The following is a 26,567-nucleotide window of genomic DNA, read 5'->3' on the forward strand; positions in this document are numbered from 1 at the left end:
GAAGGAGTCCTATCAGGCCTGGTTGGCTTGTGGGACTCCTGAGGCAGCTGACGGGTACCGACAGGCCAAGCGGGCTGCAGCCCGGGTGGTTGTGGAGGCAAAAACTCGGGCCTGGGAGGAGTTCGGTGAGGCCATGGAGAAGGACTATCGTCTGGCCTCGAAGAGATTCTGGCAAACCATCCGGCGCCTCAGGAGAGGGAAACAGTGCCCTACCAACGCTGTTTACAGTAGAGGTGGGCAGCTGTTGACCTCAACTGAGGATGTCGTCGGGCGGTGGAAGGAGTACTTCGAGGATCTCCTCAATCCCGCTGTCACGTCTTCCATTGAGGAAGCAGAGGATGAGGGCTCAGAGGTGGACTCGTCCATCACCCGGGCTGAAGTCACAGAGGTGGTCAAGAAACTCCTCGGTGGCAAGGCACCGGGGGTGGATGAGATCCGCCCTGAGTACCTCAAGTCTCTGGATGTTGTGGGGCTGTCTTGGTTGACACGCCTGTGCAACATCGCGTGGCGGTCGGGGACAGTGCCTCTGGGATGGCAGACCGGGGTGGTGGTCCCTCTTTTTAAGAAGGGGGACCGGAGGGTGTGTTCCAACTATAGGGGGATCACACTTCTCAGCCTCCCCGGGAAAGTCTATGCCAGGGTTCTGGAGAGGAGAATACGGCCGATAGTAGAACCTCGAATTCAGGAGGAACAGTGTGGTTTTCGTCCGGGCCGTGGAACACTGGACCAGCTCTATACCCTCTATGGGGTGTTGGAGGGTTCATGGGAGTTTGCCCAACCAATCCACATGTGTTTTGTGGATTTGGAGAAGGCATTCGACTGTGTCCCTCGCGGCATCTTGTGGAGGGTGCTTCGGGAATATGGGGTCCTGGGTCCTTTGCTAAGGGCTGTCAGGTCCCTGTACAACCGAAGCAGGAGCTTTGTCCGCATTGCCGGCAGTAAGTCAGACTTGTTCCCAGTGCATGTTGGACTCCAGCAGGGCTGCCCTTTGTTGCCGGTTCTGTTCGTAATTTTTATGGACAGAATTTCTAGGCGCAGCCAGGGGCCGGAGGGTGTCAGGTTTGGGGACCACACAATTTCGTCTCTGCTCTTTGCGGATGATGTCGTGTTGGCCCCTTCAAACCAGGACCTTCAGCATGCACTGGGACGGTTTGCAGCCGAGTGTGAAGCGGTGGGGATGAGAATCAGTACCTCCAAATCCGAGGCCATGGTCCTCAGTCGGAAAAGGGTGGCTTGCCCACTTCAGGTTGGTGGAGAGTGCCTGCCTCAAGTGGAGGAGTTTAAGTATCTAGGGGTCTTGTTCACGAGTGAGGGAAGGATGGAACGGGAGACAGACGGATCGGTGCAGCTTCTGCGTGAATGCGGTCGATGTATCTGTCTGTCGTGGTGAAGAAAGAGCTGAGCCGCAAGGCGAAGCTCTCGATTTACCGGTCAATCTACGTTCCTACTCTCACCTATGGTCATGAGCTTTGGGTCATGACCGAAAGGACAAGATCCCGGATACAGGCGGATGAAATGAGCTTTCTCCGTAGGGTGGCTGGGCGATCCCTTAGGGTGAGAAGCTCGGTCACCCGGGAGGAGCTCAGATTAGAGCCGCTGCTCCTCCACATCATCTCTGCTTAGACTGCTGCCCCCGCGACCCGGCCCCGGATGAAGCGGAAGAAGATGTATGTATGTATCTATGTAAAGAAGAACACCCACTAATGCATGCAGGGCAGAATTAGGCCGCTATCCTTTAATAATAAACATCAAGAAAAGAACACAAAAATTTTGGATACATCTTAAATCAAGTCCCCAAGATACACTGCAATTTGAAGCACTGCAAACCCAAGAACTGAACCCCAAAAAGAGTCATTTCAGTCAGCTGGTCATGAGACTTACTAACCAACTAACACCTAACATCGTTCCATCTCAGATACGCACTGCTTCACTGTCAAAGATATAAAGCAGAGACAGATCCTGACCAAAAAAACTGGTTACCAAAATAATCCAGAACATGTGGTCACTGTATGACAGGTGAGGTAGAGACAGAGATGCACTTTGTACTACACCAGTGTCTCCCAACCTTTTTCAGTTACTGTACCCCCAAAATGTTTTTGCACTGCTTTCAGTACCCCTGAAGTACACCCTCATGTTAATTTCAAGTCTATGGTGTCATGAGTGTTTTCAAGTACCCCCTGTGGAGAGGCCAAGTACCCCCAGGGGTCCTAATACCCCTGGTTAGGAACCACTGTACTACACTGCCAACATGACACAAAAACCAGACAGCATTTCTTTAATACATCTGAAACACTAGTGCCATCATTCACCATGCTGTCCAATGAGGAACAGATGCAGGTGTTCTTGGGGGAGGGACACACAGCCCCCCTAGCTGGACGCTTCCTCAGAGAGAGCCACAAAATAAGGGATAACCTGTGACCTGCCGTGAACTGTTACACTTTATTCATTATTTAGCTATTTTCACTTTATTGTTACTGGTCACCTCAACGTTTTAGCTGTTACTAGGTCTTTTCAGATGATGACTGTCATTTCTGTTCTTAGAGTTTAGACTGTTATTTGTATATTTGTACCTGCTGTTCACTCTGAGCATTTTGTTATTGCTGAATATTTCTGACAATGCTGGTTATTGTTGTTCTTGATGTCACCTTCAATGGGGCTGCTACCGTGTAGACTCCTTACTGTACCTCTAACTTTGGCAATACAGTTATAATAACTGTCATGCTAATAAAGCTGAATTTAATTGAGATATATGAGAGAGAGAGAGAGAGAGAGAGAGAGAGAGAGAGAGAGAGAGAGAGAGAGAGAGCGAGAGAGATATGAGAGATATATGAAAGAGAGATGAGAGAGATATGAAAGAGAGGGAGATATGAGAGATATGAAAGAGAGAGAGATATGAAAGAGGGAGATATGAGAGATATGAAAGACCGAGATATGAAAGAGAGAGATGAGAGATATGAAAGAGAGAGAGATATGAGAGAGGGAGGGAGAGAGATGAGAGAGGGAGAGAGATGAGAGAGGGAGGGAGGGAGAGAGATGAGAGTTGGAGGGAGGGAGAGAGATGAGAGAGAGAGAGATGAGAGAGGGAGAGATGAGAGATATGAGAGAGGGAGAGATGAGAGATATGAGAGAGAGAGATGAGATATATATATATATATATTTCTCAAACAGCCATAACATTATGACCACCTGCCATATATATATATACACACACAACTCCACCTCATACTTTTGTCTATAGGTACCCCACTCTACCTCATCCCCATCTGTCTAGGGGTACACCACTCCACCTCATCCCCATCTGTCTATAGGTACCCCACTCCACCTCATCCCCATCTGTCTAGGGGTACACCACTCCACCTCATCCCCATCTGTCTATAGGTACACCACTCCACCTCATCCCCATCTGTCTATAGGTACCCCACTCCACCTCATCCCCATCTGTCTAGGGGTACACCACTCCACCTCATCCCCATCTGTCTATAGGTACCCCACTCCACCTCATCCCCATCTGTCTAGGGGTACACCACTCCACCTCATCCCCATCTGTCTATAGGTACCCCACTCCACCTCATCCCCATCTGTCTATAGGTACCCCACTCCACCTCATCCCCATCTGTCTAGGGGTACACCACTCCACCTCATCCCCATCTGTCTATAGGTACCCCACTCCACCTCATCCCCATCTGTCTAGGGGTACACCACTCCACCTCATCCCCATCTGTCTAGGGGTACACCACTCCACCTCATCCCCATCTGTCTAGGGGTACACCACTCCACCTCATCCCCATCTGTCTAGGGGTACACCACTCCACCTCATACCCATCTGTCTAGGAGTACACCACTCCACCTCATCCCCATCTGTCTATAGGTACACCACTCCACCTCATCCCCATCTGTCTATAGGTACACCACTCCACCTCATACTTCTGTCTATAGGTACCCCACTCCACCTCATCCCCATCTGTCTAGGGGTACACCACTCCACCTCATTCCCATCTGTCTAGGGGTACACCACTCCACCTCATCCCCATCTGTCTATAGGTACCCCACTCCACCTCATCCCTAGGGCATACACCACTTAATATGGTTCCTCCCCTTGTCCCTCCCCAGGCCCCAATAATCCTCAGTTTTATCCCTTTCTAGCTATGATAGGGAACCTGATTTCTGATGGTTCCAGCTACTAAAATATTTAATGTCCACGGGGGTACACCACTTATTTAGTACCTCCATGGGGTACAAATGTAATGCTGCCCCCCTCCCTCAGGCTCCTTCACACCCCTCCCCCAGACCCCTCGCTAATCACGTCTATTTAAAGACCCTCCAGCTATGATGCACACAATAGAGTTGTAGCTGTTACCATGCTGGTTACCATGGTGGAACCCCTGGAGGCTAATGTCATGTGGAACAGAACAGTACCAGAGTAGACGAGGACAAACTGGAACACCATATGTTTCTTACAGGGTTTAGATAGTTTTCATCTCTCTAAACGTGCAGGCTCACAAGGTGGAGGGGGTGGCGCTGGGATCCCTCCCCATACAGATTGGGCTGATGAAATCCCTGTGCTGTCCTCTGTAGTGGTACATGGGTCATATAAGAGTCCATGCGGGAGTGTGTGTCACACACACCTCCTGTTTGAAAGGAGCCAGCCTCAGGCAGTCATAAAGAATTCTGAGTTCTGGGCCAATCATAAAGAGTTATTAAAATTCACATGAAGCCAGAGGCAGCGTTGGGTCCAAATTGCCATACTCTTTAAACATTTTAATAGTCTTGTAATTTATTTAACTATTTTGTACAGAGAAATGTACATGGTGTATATATTATAGGGGGGGTGCAACTAAAAATATGATTTGCTTTCTTAAATAACAGTACAGGTTGTGACCTCATGTAGATTTTATAAACATTTCAGTTACATTTTATTGTCAAGTAGTTAGAATCAGTATCTAATACCAAAGTCAATATCATCATGTGAATCAGATATAATTGTAAAATCTCTTAACAAACTGCCCTATTGAAATGCACCACGTTCAATTTGATAAAGATTATTGCTGAAAACATGTCATGGAAATGTACAAAACTATCCTGAAAGGCCTGCATATAGCAAAATATAGTGGGATGGCAACATTAAAGCAAGCTAACCTGCAAACTGCATGCTTCATGGTAGCAGGAATTAGAAAGTGTGTTAATGTGACACTGCAACATGTGCTTTGAAAATGTCATACATTGATGGGTTCTTGCCAGGCTCATTTTGGTGATCTGGTGAACATTTAAGTGTTATAAAATGCTAATCTAAAGATTTCAGATTTCACAACATTTTAAGTAACATTATTATTGACTTGATTTGATTGTCACTGGCCATGCTAGTTTCATATTGTAGGTATTCCAAGTATTGTTTAATCTTTTTTTTTTTTTTTTTTAAGTTGTCACTTCAGGGAAGGCTGGACACCAGGCGCAGTGCGAGTACAGGGAAACATCTTTTTAATCGTAGCAACAGAACGAGGCGCAAACAATGATCCACAAACCAAGGAAAACAAGGGCGACTTAAATAGGGCCACCAATTAGAGGCAACATGGAGCAGCTGCATCTAATTGGGGCCAACCAAAACAGCAGCACAGAGATGCCTAGAGGCACCTCTGTCATCAGGCCCTGACTGTGGCCCCCAGGCCCATAGAAATATCTACTCTCCCCCAGCCAGGACCTGACAAAATATGGATACATTTAAACTAAAACCAAGCATTATCCCAAGCGACTGGTTGGTACACAGCAAACTATTGATTCATAACAGCAATAAATTAACTGTGTTTATGATTAACTGAACAGCATCAATCTGTTCTGCCAACAATGTGTTACTTGAGTGAAATATAACCTATTTTTAAAATCTAATTTATATCTGGGTTTTGTAGAATATTTGTAGAGTTTTCATATTCTGTTTGTGACATCTGCAAAGCACTTGAAATGCTGTTAGTTCCATTTTAACCAGATGGTTTGTCTCAGCAAAATATTAAAGCAATTAGTCTGAATATAACCCACCACCTGGAACCTCTCAAACAACACCCTATCTATCCAAAGGGTTGAAATACCTCATCAGCCGATCAGCCCGCAGCATGTCTGTTCTGAGCCCAGGGACCAAGAGAAGGAATTCTGCTGAAGCCTATACGCTCTGCTATGGGCACCTAGCCACAAAACACCTGACTGGGCACAATGGAACAAAACAACCAAGTCAGCTTTATCACTCCCAACTCTCTCAGAACTGAATATATCTCCAAACCAGTTATTTTGCAGACACACTAATTCAGCGAAGATGTTCTAAAGAAATTGTTGGAAAATGTCTTGGACAGAATAACCATTTCTGCTTCAAGATTCAAAGTAGCCCAATGCCATAACCACTATCAGTATAACCACTTTAACATTAATCATTTTAACTGAATTTAACCACTATAACTAAACCTATTATAACCACAATCACTATAAACACAATTACTATAAATATAATTACTATTAAAATGACTACTATTACTAATATAAATATAACTACTATAAATATAACCACTATAACTAAATATAACTAATATAAATACAAACACTATTACTACTATAAATATAATTTCTATCTATACAACCAATATAACTACTATAAATATGACCACTATAAATACTATAAATAATACTACTTTAAATGCAAACACTATAACTACTGTAAATACAACTATTGTAAATACAGCCACAATAACTACTGTAAATATAACTACCCTTAATAATCACAGGTTACGTTCGCGCTAGTAAAACGTATTTGAATGCGGGTGTTCACAATTGCAAATGCGTTTTCTAATGCCTCTTAATATGAAAGAAATCTAAAAGTAATTCAAAATAATCAGATTACGTTACTGAGTTTGAGTAATCAAAAAGTTACATAATACTACTTTAAATGCAACCCCTATAACTACTGTAAATACAACTACCACAACTACTGTAACTAACTACTATAACTACTATAAATATAGCCACTATATCTGCTATAAATACAACCACTATAACTATTGTAACTATAAATGCTATAACTACTATAAATATATTTGATTTGGTTTGTTGGGTGGCTGGTAAAAACAGAGTACAGTATATCTACGATAATATTAGCCGACCCATATAAAATGTCATTTAATTATTATACTATCAACAGATCTTTTTGAGAAATATGATAGGCGACACGTTTTTTTCAGGTTTTTGTGAAATGCACAAAAGAACACCGCCTGGAAGAGTTGCACTTAACTCAGACAGGAATTGTTTAGAAGATTAGGCAAATATTTGTTAGATAGCTGTAACACGACGCTGCCTTCAAGATGATTTGAGGAGAAAATGTGTGTTGAGAAACACTCTGCCACATGATTATTGCATTTGAAGAAGCCAACTCAACTCCGTACATACAGGTTACGCCATGTGATTCTGCCTGCTTTGAATCTCAGACAATTGCTTTCATTGGTTATCATTGGCTGCTGACGACTTTGACTTTAAGCTCAGAGTGCAGGTGTATAGTCACAGTTTATTTCTTTCATTGACGTTTTTGAAAATCCTAGCCTTAATAATCGCAGGTTACGTTCGCGCTAGTAAAACGTATTTGAATGCGGGTGTACACAATTGCAAATGCGTTTTCTAATGCCTCTTATGAAAGTAATCTAAAAGTAACGCAAAATAATCAGATTTCGTTACTGAGTTTGAGTAATCAAAAAGTTACGTTACTGATTACAATTGTGGACGGGTTACTGGTAACTGTAGTGTTTTGTCATGTTTTTTGCGTGTTTCCTAGAATCCTTAATTAGATCCTAAACCCTTGAACCACATTCTCATCCTAGAACTATTGCTATTAATCATTCTGAGGCTCAAGCTAATTCCATTATTATCCAGGACTGTCATTGTAATAACCTCACACTGTACACTCACGACAACCACTCTGGAGACGTGGAGATTGATTCACTAGAAAAAAAATATTCCACTCACTAGTAGAGTAGGAGGACGGAGGGAGATAAGTGTGTGCAGAAGGGAGAGAGAGAGACTACAGCTAATTTGAAAGGAAAAGGAGAAAGTGCTGAACCACAAGCCTAATGACATCCAGGCATGTCCCTCCATTGAAAGGCTTTGTTCCATGAGGCGTGCGTTAGGTATCCTCGTGTCCCAGGGACATGCTGCCTGCCTAGCTGGCTGGCTGGCTGCCTCTCTCCTCCATGGAGCAGAACAGATGGAACACAGGGAGAGAGAACAGGGAGTCAGAGGTTAATGCATTAGTGGCTGCTATTCTGGTCCTGTAATGTTGGTTCTATAAGGATGGTACTCTGGTGTTTTAAGGTTGGTATTCTGGTTTCATAAGGATGGTATTCTGGTGTTTTAAGGTTGGTATTCTGGTTTCATAAGGATGGTATTCTGGTGTTTTAAGGTTGGTATTCTGGTGTTTTAAGGTTGGTATTCTGGTACAGTAAGGATGGTACTCTGGTACTATAATGATGAACCTCTGGTGTTTTAAGGTTGATTTTCTGGTAATATAAGGATGGTATTATGGTGTTTTAAGGTTGATAGTCTGGTAATATAAGGAAGGTATTCTGGTGTTTTACGGTTGGTATTCTGGTACTATATGGATGGACCTCTGGTGTTTTATGTTGGTATTCTGGTACTATAAGGATGGACCTCTGGTGTTTTAAGGTTGGTATTCTGGTACTATAAGGATGGACCACTGGTGTTTTATGTTGGTATTCTGGTACTATAAGGATGTTATTCTGGTGTTTTAAGGATGGTATTCTGGTACTGTAAGGATGGTACTCTGGTGCTATAAGGATGGTATTCTGGTGTTTTATGTTGGTATTCTGGTACTATAAGGATGTTATTCTGGTGTTTTAAGTTGGTATTCTAGTACTATAAAGATGGTATTCTGGATCTGTAAGGCCAGTATTCTGGTTCTGTAAGGCGTGTATTCCAGTCAGGCCTGTATCTACCATTGAGGACAGCAAGGTCATGTCCACTGTATTTTTTGTAATGTTTTTTCCTTAATGTTTTGAAATGAAACAATATTTTCTTTCAAACACTTTATTGTCCTTTATAGGGCAGAGATGGAATTGGCAAGATACATCGAAACGCACTTTAACATCAGAAAGGCCAGAGACACAGTGACAGTGAGGTGATGGACGACAGAGAAGTAGCAGATATTGTCAAAGAAGAAAAATTTAGAAATGTAGCCTAGACATTTCAATCACGGTTAAAGGGACAATTCACCCTGAGGGACCCTTGGTTGGTTTATATCATATTAGAGAGATTTCTAGGTCACTGAGATCTGTTTTCACACAACTGGCCAGAAGGAGAGAGGGAATGATATTTGCATGCTGAACAACACACTTTTTTTACGATAAAATGTGTATTGAAGGCAGTAAGGATGGTTTTCTAGTACTATAAGGATTGTATTCTATTACTATAAAGATGGTATTCTAGTACAATAAGGATGGTATTCTAGTACAATAAGGTTGGTATTCTGGTCCTATAAGGATGGTATTCTAGTACAATAAGGACCGTATTCTGGTACTATAAGGATGGTTTTCTAGTACTATAAGGATGTTATTCTGGTCCTATAAGGATGGTATTCTAGTACAGTAAGGTTGGTCTTCTGGCACTATAAGGATGTTATTCTGATATTTGGGGCCTTGGTGAAGCAGGTGACCAAGAAGCCAATAAGATGGGAGAACCTGCCATAAGGATTCAGTCAGAGGTGAAGTACCTGGGAGACCTGATTGGCCTGGTCCACCCCCAAACTAGACTGACAGAAGCATTCTTCACCCAGCCCTCTGTGAAGCCCCAGGTACAGGCCTTTCAGGGGCTGGTGGTGTACTACAGACCATTTCTGCCCTCTCCTGCTCACTGAAAAAGGGCCAGCTGAAGGGAGATGTCTGGACACCCCAGCTTGAGTCACAGCTTCAACATCTGAAAGAGGCACTGACCACTGAGCCCATCCTGCGCGCCAACCAGTCATCCTGCAGACCGAGACCGGGGTGCTGTCCCAGGACTGGGACAGGGAGGACCATCCTGTTCTTTACATCATTTAAACTCAACTCGACCGAGACCAGGTACAGAGTTGTGGAGAGGGAAGCCCTCGTCATCCACTGAGGCATCAACGAACTGCGGTACTACTTCCTGGGATGAGACTTCACCCTGCTGACAGACCACACACCCCTGCAGAGGGTTCAGAACCACTGATGTAGACTTTCAGGCGCTGATCTTCACAACAGTTTTCTCCCACTGAGAAAAAAACGATATATTTTGATGGCCGAAACACACATATATTCCGTACTCACACACACCCTGGGATATGTGGAACAAACTTGTAATCTCTGGGATTTGTCAACAATAATAACTACAGATTATTAAAACCCTTTGCCGATTACAGGAGCAATCTGTCTGTGCCTGTGCAGTAGAGTGTTGTGTTAATCTGTTACAAACATATACACACCACACAAACACAGTACAGACACACCACACAAACACAGTACAGACACACCACACACCCCCAGTACAGACACACCACACACCCCCAGTACAGACACACCACACAAACACAGTACAGACACACCACACACCCCCAGTACAGACACACCACACAAACACAGTACAGACACACCACACACCCACAGTACAGACACATGCATATCACACAAACACCCCACAAAATGCACAATTTGGTTGTCATACAATACACAGTGCCTTTCGTAAGTTATTTTGTACTGTATACTCAAGGTTTCTGTCTGTTTCAACACATACTATGTACAAGCCACACCCCCTGGCCAATACTACACAAGTCACACCCTGATCATTGGATAGGGAACTTGGAGAATCGGTTTTCTGGAAGAAAAAAATTACTTTGTGGGTGGTTCATGTGTTTGTTGGGTAGTGACAGTGATTTTCTCATCTTTTTCCTCTCTAATGCAGCCTTGGCCTCCAACCTACTCTTCATAATGGGGTCTGAAGCAGTTTATAATATAATATTCATGACTTTGATGGAATAAGGAAATGGGAAGGCAAGATTTTCTGGATTCTGTACTCTGTGTTTTATAAGAACAGACAGACAGAGAGATGAGCAATGGCCAACTGTGTGTTTATTTTGCCTGCTGTTGATACTGTGGCCTTGATGTGGACTGGTGAGTTTGAGTTGGAGGTGCGCATGTGATATCTCACAGTGAGGAGAACCAGAGGTATTAGAGAGAAAATTGAAGAGGGGATTTCTCACAGTTAGTGGAACCAGAAATCTTGGAGATTGAATTGCAGAAGGGAAATCTCACAGTGAGGGGAACCAGAGGTATTAGAGATTACATTTTTGATGGAATAAGGAAATGGGAAGGCAAGATTTTCTGGATTCTGTACTCTGTGTTTTATAAGAACAGACAGACAGAGAGATGAGCAATGGCCAACTGTGTGTTTATTTTGCCTGCTGTTGATACTGTGGCCTTGATGTGGACTGGTGAGTTTGAGTTGGAGGTGCGCATGTGATATCTCACAGTGAGGAGAACCAGAGGTATTAGAGAGAAAATTGAAGAGGGGATTTCTCACAGTTAGTGGAACCAGAAATCTTGGAGATTGAATTGCAGAAGGGAAATCTCACAGTGAGGGGAACCAGAGGTATTAGAGATTACATTTTTGATGGAATAAGGAAATGGGAAGGCAAGATTTTCTGGATTCTGTACTCTGTGTTTTATAAGAACAGACAGACAGAGAGATGAGCAATGGCCAACTGTGTGTTTATTTTGCCTGCTGTTGATACTGTGGCCTTGATGTGGACTGGTGAATTTGAGTTGGAGGTGTGCATGTGATATCTCACAGTGAGGAGAACCAGAGGTATTAGAGAGAAAATTGAAGAGGGGATTTCTCACAGTTAGTGGAACCAGAAATCTTGGAGATTGAATTGCAGAAGGGAAATCTCACAGTGAGGGGAACCAGAGGTATTAGAGATTACATTTTTGAGGGGATATCTCATAGTGAGGGGAACCAGAAGTATTGGAGATTGAATTGCTGAGGGGATATCTCTCAGTGGAACCAGAAGAAGTCAACATGTTAGGGAGAACTGGGAAATGAACTCCCACTGCCATGGTAACCACCCTGAGATGGGAGTGTAATCATAAGAGATGTTAATATTGGTATTATTATTTTTTCTGTTGGTTGTTTGCTGTTATTGTGGCTCCACATTACTCAGGAAATCTGACAGTTCATTTAAGGAGAAACATTTTTACATTTTAGTCAAATAAACATACTGTAGATTACAAAACATAACAACCACAAAACAACATTTCATCTTATAAGTCTGCCAGTAAATTACCCTTCTGTTTGGTCTTATTCATAATGAGATACATTTTCCGAATACTAAAGTTAATTACCTTGTGTGAGAATAATGGACCAAAATCTCTGTCTCTGTTCCTCCTACATGAGGTTATTAAGTCTGAGAAGTAAGCATCTTGTATGAAGTTCTTTGGCTGTGGAGGAGATATAGAAGAGAGCCTCCTTCTGACTACTGCTTACAGGTGTACAACTCAATAGGCTGCCATTTGGAATGCACACTGGGAGTGGTTCCCATCTCCCATCATGCACCAGTGTGATCTAAAAGTATGGGAATGGGATGAAGAGAGCATTGTTTTATAAATAAAACAAATGCTTATTGAAAAGCCGTGCATTTCATATTAATTCAGGAAATACCATAGATATAACACATTTCAAAACATTTTGTGTTAGAACTACAACTAGGGAAACCCTCATAGGACATACATGCAGTACTTATTTGCAATACACAACAACCAGTGTCTTCTCACAGTCTACAAAAGGATCATTGACCCCCCTGTGTAGCCTAGAAGAGGATTGTGTGCAGGCTGGAACAATCGCTCTTAGGTTCCCCATTAGCTACCACAAAAAGCAGCAGCTACTCTTCTACTCTATTTAGGTTAGCTCAATTGGCAGTCTCTGTGAATGACGGAGGACAACCAGCAGGAAATGGCAGTTCCTGCATTGTCCTTCAGCACCACCTAGCTCAGCAGTATAACTTGCAATCTTCTAAGTAAATTATCTAACTCAGCTCAGCTGCATAACCTGCTCTCTGCTCAATAAAAGAGCTAACTCTTATCAGATTTACTCTTATCTATTCTGTTTGAGATAAAGCTGATGAACAATTATGACAATTTTGTACAGCCTTATAATAATTCTGGGTATCATTGTACATATCTCTGTCAACAATATTGTTGTATCCATGACCTCTCATGTATACATGCATTTAATTTTATTTAGAACTGAATACAGTATATTATGTCTGTGCCATGGCTAGAGTCTGATGTTTATATGTTGCCAAAAATGTTGGGAAGGAACAAATGACCTTAATACTGCTGCAGTCAAAGCAGCAGTCCCAAAATGTGCTCCAATATCATCGCATGAATGCTCAAACTCGACCTCAGAGGTCAAATAATGTACTGTACTGTCTGTTTGTGGAGAGGAGATGTGTTCTGCCAGCCGGAGTTCTACTAGTCATGGATATCATTACTGTTGTTTTGGATAGACGGTCTGGTGGAGATTTAGAACAAATGTTTTTGTAAAAACAATTTTAAAATGAACAGATATGATTATAAAGATCCAATTAAATTCTACTGTTTTTGTTTAGGCAGTCAGAACATACTCACCAGACTGGCACAGACTTAAGCCAATCTCTTAGCACATTGAAATAAATCAAATTATGGTCTTGGCTTCTGCATCCAATTTACCTGTACTGCTGCAGCATGATGTTCATTTTGTGCTATTGCATTTCAGAAAAACTCTGCTATTATTAACTACTATTCGAACATATGCTCTCTCTTTGTTCATGAAATTAAGGATAAAAATGCCTGGGAAAAATATTGAGATTCATCTTGTCTTGTTCCTGGCAGCACGAATGCACTTCTGTCACAATATCATGTAATAGTGAAGCTGAAGCTTTTATTATTGAAAATGACAGGAGCAGGTGTGGTCCTGAAGATTCTATTATTGATAATGACAGGAGCAGGTGTGGTCCTGAAGATTCTATTATTGATAATGACAGGAGCAGGTGTGGTCCTGAAGATTCTATTATTGATAATGACAGGAGGAGCAGGTGTGGTCCTGAAGTTTCTATTATTGAAAATGACAGGTGCAGGTGTGGTCCTGAAGTTTCTATTATTGATAATGACAGGTGCAGGTGTGGATCAAAAGATTCTATTATATATAATGACAGGAGGAGCTGTGGAGCATTTAATCTGCCCAGTTCTGTTCAGCCTTGGTCGAGTCATTGTGTCTTGCCTGCTGTTGTGTGTGTTTCTATGTATTTTTTGCCTTTCCACGTTTGTTATTAAACCGATCATTGTCTAATAGCTCTGCGCATGGTGTTCTGTCCGCAAAACCATTACAGAATGACTCAACAGAAAATGGACCCAGCAGAGCTAATTAGACAACTGGAAGATCAAGAGAGCCATGGCCTCCCTCCTAGGGGCGACTAGCCTCCATCCTAGGGGCGACTAGCTGGCCTCCCTCCTAGGGGCGACTAGCTGGCCTCCCTCCTAGGGGCGACTAGCTGGCCTCCCTCCTAGGGGCGACTAGCTGGCCTCCCTCCTAGGGGCGACTAGCTGGCCTCCCTCCTAGGGGCGACTAGCCTCCCTCCTAGGGGGACTAGCTGGCCTCCCTCCTAGGGGCGACTAGCTGTCCTCCCTCCTAGGGGCGACTAGCCGGCCTCCCTCCTAGGGGCGACTAGCTGTCCTCCCTCCTAGGGGGACTAGCTGTCCTCCCTCCTAGGGGCGACTAGCTGTCCTCCCTCCTAGGGGCGACTAGCCTCCCTCCTAGGGGCGACTAGCCTCCCTCTTAGGGGCGACTAGCCTCCCTCCTAGGGGCGACTAGCTGGCCATTTCAGCCCTCTGTCTGGTGGCCTCCCCAAATACATTTTGAGGAGGTCCTGCTGAGCTTCTGGTGGGGAGCGGGGAGGAGGACTGTCTTGGCCTTCCTAGGGGGGGGGGGGGTACTGTGAGGATCTGTTTTGTTCCATTTTGTGCTTTGTTCTTGAATGTAACGTGACCTTCTGTCATTGTTTACCCCTGTGTCTCGTTGTTTCCCTGTTTAGTCTGCCCAGTTCTGCTCAGCCCTTTGCAAAGTCATTGTGTGTTTTGCCTGCTGTTGTCTTATAGCTCTGTGCGTGGTGTCCTGTACACAAAACAATTACACAGGGCTGGGCCAGGCTGTGCTCAGGAAATAGGCCTTGGGCCTATCTTTAATTAGGACAGTATAATCGTTAGTCTTGAACCAGGCATTAATGGCTGCATCTCTCTACCTGTGTGAGTGAATGTTGGAGAATAAACTGATAATTATGCAGGTGACTTTTGCATTCTTCATTGCTTTTTTTAAGTTACCTGAACTGTGTGAAGAATATTTAATTTGTCTGAGTTCATGTCCACTGGCATCCAAACCTGTTCAGGTGTCACACTTGCTGCACCTTGCAGGGTGGTTGATGTCCTGATCTTGGGCCCTGGGCTTTACCACACCAATGTTTTTAATGTGACAGGACTTGAATAACAAAACCCACATATTAGAACTCAGCATTTATCTATGTGACAGCAGACAGCCATGCCTCATCATGATGACACTTCTCACAGCTGAAACGCTGCCGGAGAGAAAGAGAGAGACAGAGACATATCCAAGGAGAGAACGAGAGAGACATATCCAAGGACAGAAAGAGAGAGGCAGTTGTATACAATGAGAGAAAGAGAGAGGCAGAGAGACATCCAATGAGAGAAAGAAAGAGAGAAAGAGACATGTACAAGGACAGAAAGAGTGACAGAGAGATATCCAAGGAGAGAAGAAGTCAATGGTGTTGGAAAGGCAGAAGTTTCGACCTTCTAATCAGAGCAGGATTCTGTACTTCTCCCTGGCTACCACTCCCAGGGAGAGAACCACTCCTTCTGACAGGGGTTCTTCTGACTCATTAGCCCAGACAGGCAGCTCCATGCTGGGGAGGCAAGGCACAGTGGAGGCTGGCTGGGCACATGTCTCTGCTTGCTCCAAGGATTCCTCTTCATTATGGCAGCCAGTCAACATGGCCAAGTAGGGGAGGGAACTGGCCAGGCAGTGTAGTCCATTACTGTACACCTAGTCTCCTCTCTACAGGCAGACAGATGGTGTAGTCCATTACTGGACACCTGGTCTCCTCTCTACAGTCAGACAGATGGTGTAGTCCATTACTGGACACCTGGTCTCCTCTCTACAGTCAGACAGATGGTGTAGTCCATTACTGGACACCTGGTCTCCTCTCTACAGGTCTACTACATCTCTACACACCCCTCTGTTCAATCTTTCTTTCTAATTTATTTGTTTCTCACCTCTGTCTCTTTTTCTGTTTCTCTCTGTCTATCAGCTGCCTATCAAATGCATCCATCAGCTGCAATGACCCTGCCTGCTCCTGGATAATCCTGAGAGGGAGAGAGACAGAAGAGAGACAAGACAGACATGGAGAGAAGAGACAGCAGGGAAAGCTGACAATAGAGAGGGGAAGGGGGGATGAGGGGGGAGAGAGGGGACGCTGAGGAAAGAGAGGGAGAGAGTGGGGAAGCTAAAGAAAGAGAGGGAGAGAGGGGAAGCTGAGGAAAGTGGGAGACATGGGTTGGGTACACCAGATGATTCTACACTATAAACCAGATAATACTACACTGTACACCAGGTAATACTACACTATACCCCAGATGATACTACACTCTAAACCAGATAATACTACACTGTACACCAGATGATACTACACTATACAACAGGTAATACTACACTATACACCAGATGATCCTACACAGTACACCAGATAGTACTACACTATACACCAGATGGTTCTACACTATAAACCAGATAATACTACACTATACCCCAGATGATACTACACTATGAACCAGATAATACTACACTATACACCAGATGATCCTACACAGTACACCAGATGATCCTACACAGTACACCAGATAGTACTACACTATACACCAGATGATACTACACTATACCCTAGATGATACTACACTATACACCAGATGATACTACATTATACACCAGATGATACTACATTATACACCAGATGATACTACACTATACACCAGATGATACTACACTACACACCAGATGATACTACACTATACACCAGATGATACTACATTATACACCAGATGATACTACACTATACACCAGATGATACTACACTACACACCAGATGATACTACACTATACACCAGATGGAACTACACTGTACACCAGGTGATACTACACAATGCACCAGATGATACTAAACCATACACCAGATGATACTACATCATACACCACATTATACTACATTACGCCTGATGATACTACACTATACCCTAGATGATACTATACACCAGATGATACTATACTATATACCAGATGATACTACATTATACACCAGATGATACTCTCCACCACATACAGATACTTTACACCAGATTATACAACACATCCCACAACAACCTCCAACTTCTCCTCGCCCTCCTCCTCCAACAATCTGTAATCCCATCTAGGCATTTCTCATACAGACTTGACAGACAATAGGCTCTTCTCTTTTTTATTCCCTGTTCTCTTCATTCTTCATGTGTTTTCTTTTAATTTCTGATCTGACAGAAGAACATGACAGGAGAAAGAATGAGATAGAATGACAGAAAAAGGCTTTTTCACTGAGTGATTTGTTGATTGATGCCATGTAACATTCTTACTTTACAGTGAAGCACAGCATTTTGATTTGGTTTTGAATACATTTTTAAGGCCCCAAATAATAATAATGTATTTCTGTAAGTAATTGAGCATTTGTATTGGACCAGATGTGACCAATTGGGGTTTATTTGGTGTCACACTAGCAAGTTTATCTCCACTCAGTCAGCTGTCAGACACCTTCCCCTCTAGAGCCCCTTCTTCTCTGACTCAGTGAGCAGAACTGACAACCAGTCAGAAGCAGATTAGAGATGTGCCATTTTCCCTCTGAGGAGCCTACATGAAAAGAGTGATGGCTGATGGGATTTCTTTGTTGTATAAATGTAATGCATTCACCTCCAGACAGTTGAACTATCTGGAGTCTTGCAGGGCCATGTCTGGAATGAGGCTGACATGGGCGACCATTCCGGGACCCACACTTTACCTGTGTCTCAAACAGACTGCTCGTCAGTCTAATAACATATATGACAAGCAGTATGAATCTAGAACTGTGACTGGTCACAAAGTTCAGTCTGCCTGTTGATACAATGAGACCAGTTCAGTGAAACGTAACATGGCAGAGACCCACAGCACCAGCTGACTCCAGCATTACAAACATAATAGAGGACTTGTATGAATGGGAAGTGGTAGAAGTGTCACCACAAAACCACTAAACCACTAAACCAGACCAAACCTCCCTGGTCCATACCCACCCTCCCTGGTCCAGACCCATCCTCTCTGGTCCCATGGAACCTGGGACCCATGGAAACTTAGTCTTTCGAGGTGGAACCTAAGCAAACATTTCTGATCTAGCAGTCCATGATTTTAAAGTCAACGTATCTCAAGTTTGAATTGAGCACATGAAGACAAAACTGAAAACACGTGAAACCAGAATAATGAGTCCAATGGTACATGCTGTATTTAGTGAGATGGTACAATGAATAAATATAAAGTAATAAAACACAGTGGTTGAAAGACAGCACAGAGGGCTGGCTGATAAATAAAAACACAATAAAAACAGAGTGATGCCAAAATAACCCCATTCCTTATTTAGGGATCCCATAGGTGCCATGTATGTAACAAACAATAAACCGATGAAGACTCTGTGTGACTTGATAAGGATTTTCTTTTTATCTAGCTGTAGTGGTAGACAGTGAAATGTTGCTCAGTGGTGGTGTCCTCTGATAGTCTCAAAAATTATTCATTCATCAAATTAAACCCACACAGCCAACAAATAAAAACAACACCGCTTTCATATGTCTCCACCTTCATGTAACAGCTTTCATATGTCACTGCCTTCATGGAACACTCTTCATATGTCACTGCCTTCATGGAACACTCTTCATATGTCACTGCCTTCATGGAACACTCTTCATATGTCACTGCCTTCATGGAACACTCTTCATATGTCACTGCCTTTATGGAACAGTCTTCATATGTCACTGCCTTTATGGAACAGTCTTCATATGTCACTGCCTTCATGGAACAGTCTTCATATGTCACTGCCTTTATGGAACAGTCTTCATATGTCACTGCCTTCATGGAACAGTCTTCATATGTCACTGCCTTTATGGAACAGTCTTCATATGTCACTGCCTTCATATGTCACTGCCTTCATGGAACAGTCTTCATATGTCACTGCCTTCATGGAACAGTCTTCATATGTCACTGCCTTCATGGAACAGTCTTCATATGTCACTGCCTTCATGGAACAGCCTTCCTAAGTCACTGCCTAATGGACACCTAATTCATGGTAAACACTGCATATACAAGAGTAAAACATTACAGTAAAATGTCAATCAGACTAGATATCTATATTCACACTAGACATCCATATAGGGTATTGATCTTACTGGAGAGGAGACCCTTAAAGGTTATGTTAGCTTCCCTTCAGACTACAACCATGTTTCCAAAAAAGCTGGGACGCTGTGTAAAATGCAAATAAAAACAGAATGCAATGATTTCTGCCTGTATTTAATAGAAAATTGTACAAAGACAACATATCAAATGTTGAAACTGAGAGATGTTATTGTTTTTGGCAAAATACATACGCATTTTGCATTGGATGCCAGAAACTTATTTAAAAAAGGTTGGGACAGGGGAAAGTTTACCACTGTGTTGCATCACCTCTTCTTTTAAGAATACTCTGTAAGCGTTTGGGCACTGAGGAGACCAGCTGCTGTAGTTTTGAATGTGAAATGTTTTCCCAATCTTGCTTGATATAGGATTTCAGCTGCTCAACAGTTCAGGGTCTCCTTTGTTGTATTTTTCATTTCATAATGCGCCAAATGTTTTCAATGGGTGACAGGTCTGGACTGCAGGCAGGCCACTTTAGTACCTTGAGTCTTTTACTACAGAGCTTTGCTGTTATAATACGTGCAGAATGTTGTTTGGCATTGTCTTTCTGAAATAAGCAAGGCCTTCCCTGAAAAATATGTTGTCTGGATGCCAGCATATGCAACTCCAAACCCTGTATATATTGTTCAGCATTAATGGTGCCTTCACAAACGTGTACGTCACCCATGCCATGTGCACTAAGGCCCCCGCTAACCCTCCCCATTGCAAAAGTTTTGCTACCTGATTTCCAAACTAAAAGATGGGCAGATAATATACATTTTTAATACTATTCTCTCAAAATTGTATGTACGTTTCACGTACCATGATAAACAGAAGTTTGTTCTTAGGCTACAACAAAACATACCTGCCATTACAAAACTTCGCTACTAGCTGCTTTTGGAGCGGGATCATAACTGTAAGACATTTCTCCAGGGCATATATCATTATATTAAATTTTTATAATGTATTGCTTTTCTTTCCTCTTGATTGGCAGAGATATCTACGTTCCATTTTTTTGTTTTGTTACTTAATTTTACACTGTTAAGATCCTTAGCAAACGAGCTGACAAAGTCTGATGTTACACAAAGGGTTGCCAGATTCTCTGAAAATATAGGCCCAGTCACCTGAAAACTCCACATAAAAACCGCACACAGTCATTAAGAATAGCCCAATATTGCGGGAAACTTTCCTGTCTGGCAACACTGGCTATACTTCCACTGTCACAGATTGGTCAATCATACAAATGCATTATGGAATCATAAAAAATATAGATGTTTATTACTTCAATGTCAACTAAATAGTATGTAGCAAATTAATCATAATATTATTTTATTTTATTATTACTAACATTTTTCAACCAAAAGATAAACATTTTTGGGGGCCTTGTGATTGGCTGTCATGGGTGCCGCGCCCACATCACACCCATTAAAGCTCCGCCTCTGCACTAGTGAACCCCCATACCATCACGGATGCTGGCTTTTGAACTGAACACTGACACAAGCTGGACAGTCCCACTCCTATTTTGCCCGGTTGATTCCCAAAAATTATTTCACATTTTGATTTGTCAGACCGACAGTGTTCCACTTTGCCTCAGTCCAGTGTCAGTCTTAAATGAGTTTGGGGCCAGAGAAGGTGGCACCTTGTTTATATACGGTTTCTTTGCATGGTCGAATTTTAACTTGCATTTGTAGTACTGTGTTCACAGAGTGATTTTCAGAAGTGTTTCTGAGCCCATGGTGTGATTTCCACTACAGAATCGTGTCTGTGTACAATGCAGTGCAGCCTGAGGGCCCGAAAATCATGGCCATCCAATATGGGTTTTCATCCTTGTCCCTTGCGTACAGAAATTTCTCCAGATTCTAAGAATCTTTTAATGATATCATGTACCATAAATGATGAGATCCCCAAACTCTGCTATTTTACATTGAGAAATGTTATTCTTAAAATGTTGCACTACTTGCCTGCGCAGACTTATATAGAGCAGTGGACCCCTCCCCATCTCTATTTCTGAAAGACTTATCCTCTCTGGGATGCTCTTTTTATACACAATCATGTTACTGACCTCCAGTTAACCTAATACGTTGAGATGTGCCACCAAGTTCTTTTAGCAAATTTTCCAGGCTTATGTAGCCCCTGTACCAGCTTTGTTGAAATGTGTTGCTGGCATAAAATTTATAATGGGCATATATTTTTCAAGAAACAATAATATTTCTCAGTTTCAACATTTGATATGTTGTCTTTTTTCTATTAAATATAGGGTTTAAATCATTTGCAAATCATTGCATTCTGTTTTCTTTACATTGTCCACAGCGATCCAATTTTTGGGAAATGAGGTTGTACATCCTGGAATAAAAATCTGCTGTCATAAATCCATTCGTTAAAAATCATACACAACCTTGTATGTCACAAATAGCACGCACATTAGATATACTGGAATACAACCTAAAATACAGAAACGCTGTGTCTGTGGGACAGAGCTGAGCTGAGGTCTTGCTGGGACGGCTAGTCGGACATACAGTATCTCACAAAAAATGTTTGTCCCCCCTCACAGTTTTAAAAATGTCCAAATTGGGCCCATTTAGCAATTTTCCCTCCCTGTTGTCATGTGACTCGTTAGTGTTAAAAAGTCTCAGGTGTGAATGGGGAGCAGGTGTGTAAAATTTGGTGTCATCGCTCTCACACTCCCTCATACTGGTCACTGGATGTTCAACATGGCACCTCATGGCAAAGAACTCTCTGAGGATCTGAAAAAAAGTATTATTGCTGTACATAAAGATGGCCTAGGCTATAAGAAGATTGCCAAGACCCTGAAACTGAGCTACAGCATGGTGGCCAAGACCATACAGCGGTTTAACAGGACAGGTTCCACTCAGAACAGGCCTCGCCATGGTCGACCAAAGAAGTTGAGTGCACGTGCTCAGCGTCATATGCAGAGGTTGTCTTTGGGAAAAAGACGTATGAGTGCTGCCAGCATTGCTGCAGAGGTTGAAGGGGTGGGGTGTCAGCCTGTCAGTGCTCAGACCATACGGTTGACATGGCCGTCGTCCCAGAAGGAAGCCTCTTCTAAAGATGATGCACAAGAAAGCCTGCAAACCATTTGCTGAAGAAAAGCAGACTAAGGGCATGGAACCATTTCCTGTGGTCTGATGAGACCAAGATAAACCTATTTGGTTCAGATGGTGTCAAGTAAGTGTGGGGGCAACCAGGTGAGGAGTACAAAGACAATTGTGTCTTGCCTACAGTCAAGCATGGTGGTGGGAGTGTCATGGTCTGGGGCTGCATGAGTGCTGCTGGCACTGGGGAGCTACAGTTCATTGAGGGAACCGTGAATGCCAACATGTACTGTGACATACTGAAGCAGAGCATGATCCCTCCCTGGGCCGCAGGGCAGTATTCCAACATGATAACGACCCCAAACACAACTCCAAGACGACAACTGCCTTGCTAAAGAAGCTGAGATTAAAGGTGATGGACTGGCCAAGCATGTCTCCAGACCTAAACACTATTGAGCTTGTGTTGGGCATCCTCAAACGGAAGGTGGAGGAGCGCAAGCTCTTTAACATACACCAGCTCCATGATGTCGTCATGGAGGAGTGGAAGAGGGCTCCAGTGGCAACCTGTGAAGCTCAGGTGAACTCCATGCCCAAGAGGGTTAAGGCAGTGCTGGAAAATATTGGTGGCCACACAAAATATTGACACTTTGGGCCCAAAATGGAAATTTTCACTTTGGGGTGTACTTACTTTTGTTCCCAGCGGTTTAGACATTAATGGTTGTGTGTTGTTATTTTGAGGGGACAGCAAATTTACACTGTGATACAAGCTGTACACTCACTACTTTACACTGTAGCAAAGTGTCATTTTTTCAGAAATGACACTTTTCAATATTTACAGAAAGGTGAGGGGTGTTCTCACTTTTGTGAGATACTGTATATCAACATTATCATGGCATTCTCAGGATCATTAATATGGAATGTTCAACATCATTAAAGTGGAATGTTCAGCATTAACCCTATAAAAGCTGTTTCAGAGTGTAATATAGAAAGCATTGCAAGGAATCAGAGAATCTCTTGAGGACATAGACTGTAAAGACATAGACATATAGTTTCTGTGGTTAGCTGCCCAAGGCCCCCTTCTGATTCAACTTGTTTACACCAACGTAAGCAGTACAAATATTTAGGGATGACAAAAATAATATCAAACTGTCACCAGTATGAAACAAAAATCTTCCAAATTGTCCAAATCTGACATAACTTCTAATGTAAACATACTGAGAATTAACAAGTCTTCCCATGTGCTTTTTGAAAAACGCAGGAATAGTCAAATGTGTTTATATGTCTCTAGAATTCCAGCAATACAAGAGATTTTTCAGGCAATGTTTGGAGCTACAGTAAAAGGATATGGAAGCAACTACATCCCCACTACTCCACCTTTCAAATGTTAGAGGCGAGTCAGCAGAGAGAGGCACTTTAGGAAGGAGTGGTCAAAGAACCCTAGACACATAGTGTCAAATCTCCCAGCTATCACTGAAGTATTGCTCTTCCTCATCTTCCTCTTCCTCAATGTTCATTATGTTGTTCACGTCTTCCACTTCTTCCTCTTCTTCCATGTTGTTCAGCTGTATCAACATTGTGTGGAGAGTGGCCTTCACCTCCTGTACTTCTCGCTCTAGAGACTGTGAATTTAGAGTTATGGAACAGAACTGATATGGCAGACACAATCCCTCTCAGACACAAACAAACTTGTGTGTGGGGACCCACAAAACATTCCAATAAATATTTTTCCTAAGCCCTGAACCTAATTCTACCCTAATCCACTTTACCCTAAATCTAACATCAACCACTAAACCAAATCATAACACAAATTGTAACGTTTTGTCTAAATGTAACCACAAAGCTGGAAATAGCTTTTTTCCTTGTAGGTTAGGGCAAAAATCCTCACAACCATGCTGAGTAGATTCAGGGCAGAGGGTGTTATGTTGTACTGCCCATGACTATATGCATTATGCTTAATACTAAGCTTATTACAGGTTTCCACAGGTTTTTCACCTTCCTTTTTAATAAAGACGCTGACTGGAAAATAAGCAGTTGTTGTGTTTTTCTTTGTCTGGTGGTGGGCGAATTGAGAGCAGGAAATGGTCACGCTTCCAGCCAAACAATCCTGTTCTCTGTTCTTGTCAGGGGCCATTCTCTGCCCGAAGCCTATCATGACTATTCTCACATTAAACCTCCCAAATTAAGACTCTGTTAGTCCTTCTTTGATGTGACAGAGTAGGCAGAGGAAACCACTGATATTATATCCACCCAAACAAATCTGGGATTGACTGACAGACAGACAGACTTGCTTAAAGCCTTGCATTTTACAATGTTCATAACATAAATATTCAGTATAGGTGTGACAGAGGGGTTCCGCTGCTCACTAAAAAAGCCCCACTTTGCTTTCCTCAGAGCTTGTTGTCTGGGATGCGGTTACCATAGAGACCAGAAGGCCAAAACACTATTGATAAAAGATGTTAATGAAAACCTCTGCTCTCCATTCCCACTCATGGATATACAAGAGGAATAGAGAGACTGATGGACAGGGGGAGAGACAGATAAATTACCCTTCCTGCATTTTTTAAACCTACAGAACACCAGTACATTTGGCACTTTCATTCAGCCATGTTCCTTAGCACCTAATTTACAGAACATCATGGCCATCAGACTATTTTCTAAACTTACTATACAGACCATCATGTTCTTCAGGCTATTTACAAAACATACTATACAGACCATCATGGCCATCAGACTGTTTACTAAACATATTGCACAGACCATCATGGCCATCAGACTATTTCTTAACAATATATACAGACCATCATTGTAATGACACTATTTACTAAACAATCAAAACATAACATCATGACCATCAGACTATTTACTAAACAACCTATACAGGCCATCATGGTCATCAGACTATTTACTAAACATACTACAAAGACCATCATGGCCATCAGACAATTTACTCAACAATCTATACAGACCATCATGGCCATCAGACGAATTACTAAGCAATCTATACAGACCATCATGTTCTTCAGGCTATTTACAAAACATACTATACAGACCATCATGGCCATCAGACTGTTTACTAAACATATTGCACAGACCATCATGGCCATCAGACTATTTACTAAACATATTATGCAGGCCATCATGGCCATCAGACTATTTCTTAACAACATATACAGACCATCATTGTAATGACACTATTTACTAAACAATCAAAACATAACATCATGACCATTAGACTATTTACTAAACAATCTATACAGACCATCATGGTCATCAGACTATTTACTAAACATACTAAAAATACCATTATGGCCATAAGACAATTTACTCAACAATCTATACAGACCACCATGGCCATCAGACTAATTACTAAACAATCTATACAGACCATCATGTTCTTCAGGCTATTTACAAAACATACTATACAGACCATCATGGCCATCAGACTGTTTACTAAACATATTGCACAGACCATCATGGCCATCAGACTATTTACTAAACGTATTATGCAGGCCATCATGGCCATCAGACTATTTCTTAACAATATATACAGACCATCATTGTAATGACACTATTTACTAAACAATCAAAACATAACATCATGACCATCAGACTATTTACTAAACAATCTATACAGACCATCATGGTCATCAGACTATTTACTAAACATACTAAAAAGACCATTATGGCCATCAGACAATTTACTCAACAATCTATACAGACCACCATGGCCATCAGACTAATTACTAAACAATCTATACAGACCATCATGGTCATCAGACTATATACTAAACATACTACACAGACCATCGAGGCCATCAGACAATTGCTCCCGCGGGGTCCAGCACTTGGATGTGTCTCTGATCTCTTCATTATTAATGAAGCTCTTTAAGATTGTTAAATAATGAATGAGGACAATCTGGGCAGAACGAGGCGCCCGTAGGGGGGTTCACC

At 42.4% G+C, this 26,567-nt stretch overlaps 1 protein-coding gene across 1 annotated transcript in view; it reads right to left on the minus strand.

Annotated features, from left to right (window-relative positions):
* Nucleotides 1-23,422: 23,422 nt before the first annotated feature.
* disc1 (DISC1 scaffold protein) overlaps nt 23,423-26,567 on the minus strand; it is a 64,820-nt gene continuing 61,675 nt past the window's right edge. Inside the window, exon 14 of the mRNA XM_029119755.2 lies at nt 23,423-24,237. Coding sequence (XP_028975588.2) covers nt 24,068-24,237 — 170 coding nt within the window. The 3' untranslated portion in view covers nt 23,423-24,067. The remainder of the gene's footprint in view (nt 24,238-26,567) is intronic.

The sequence above is a fragment of the Esox lucius genome, chromosome 5, assembly GCF_011004845.1.
Source record: "Esox lucius isolate fEsoLuc1 chromosome 5, fEsoLuc1.pri, whole genome shotgun sequence".
Lineage (NCBI taxonomy): Eukaryota > Metazoa > Chordata > Actinopteri > Esociformes > Esocidae > Esox > Esox lucius.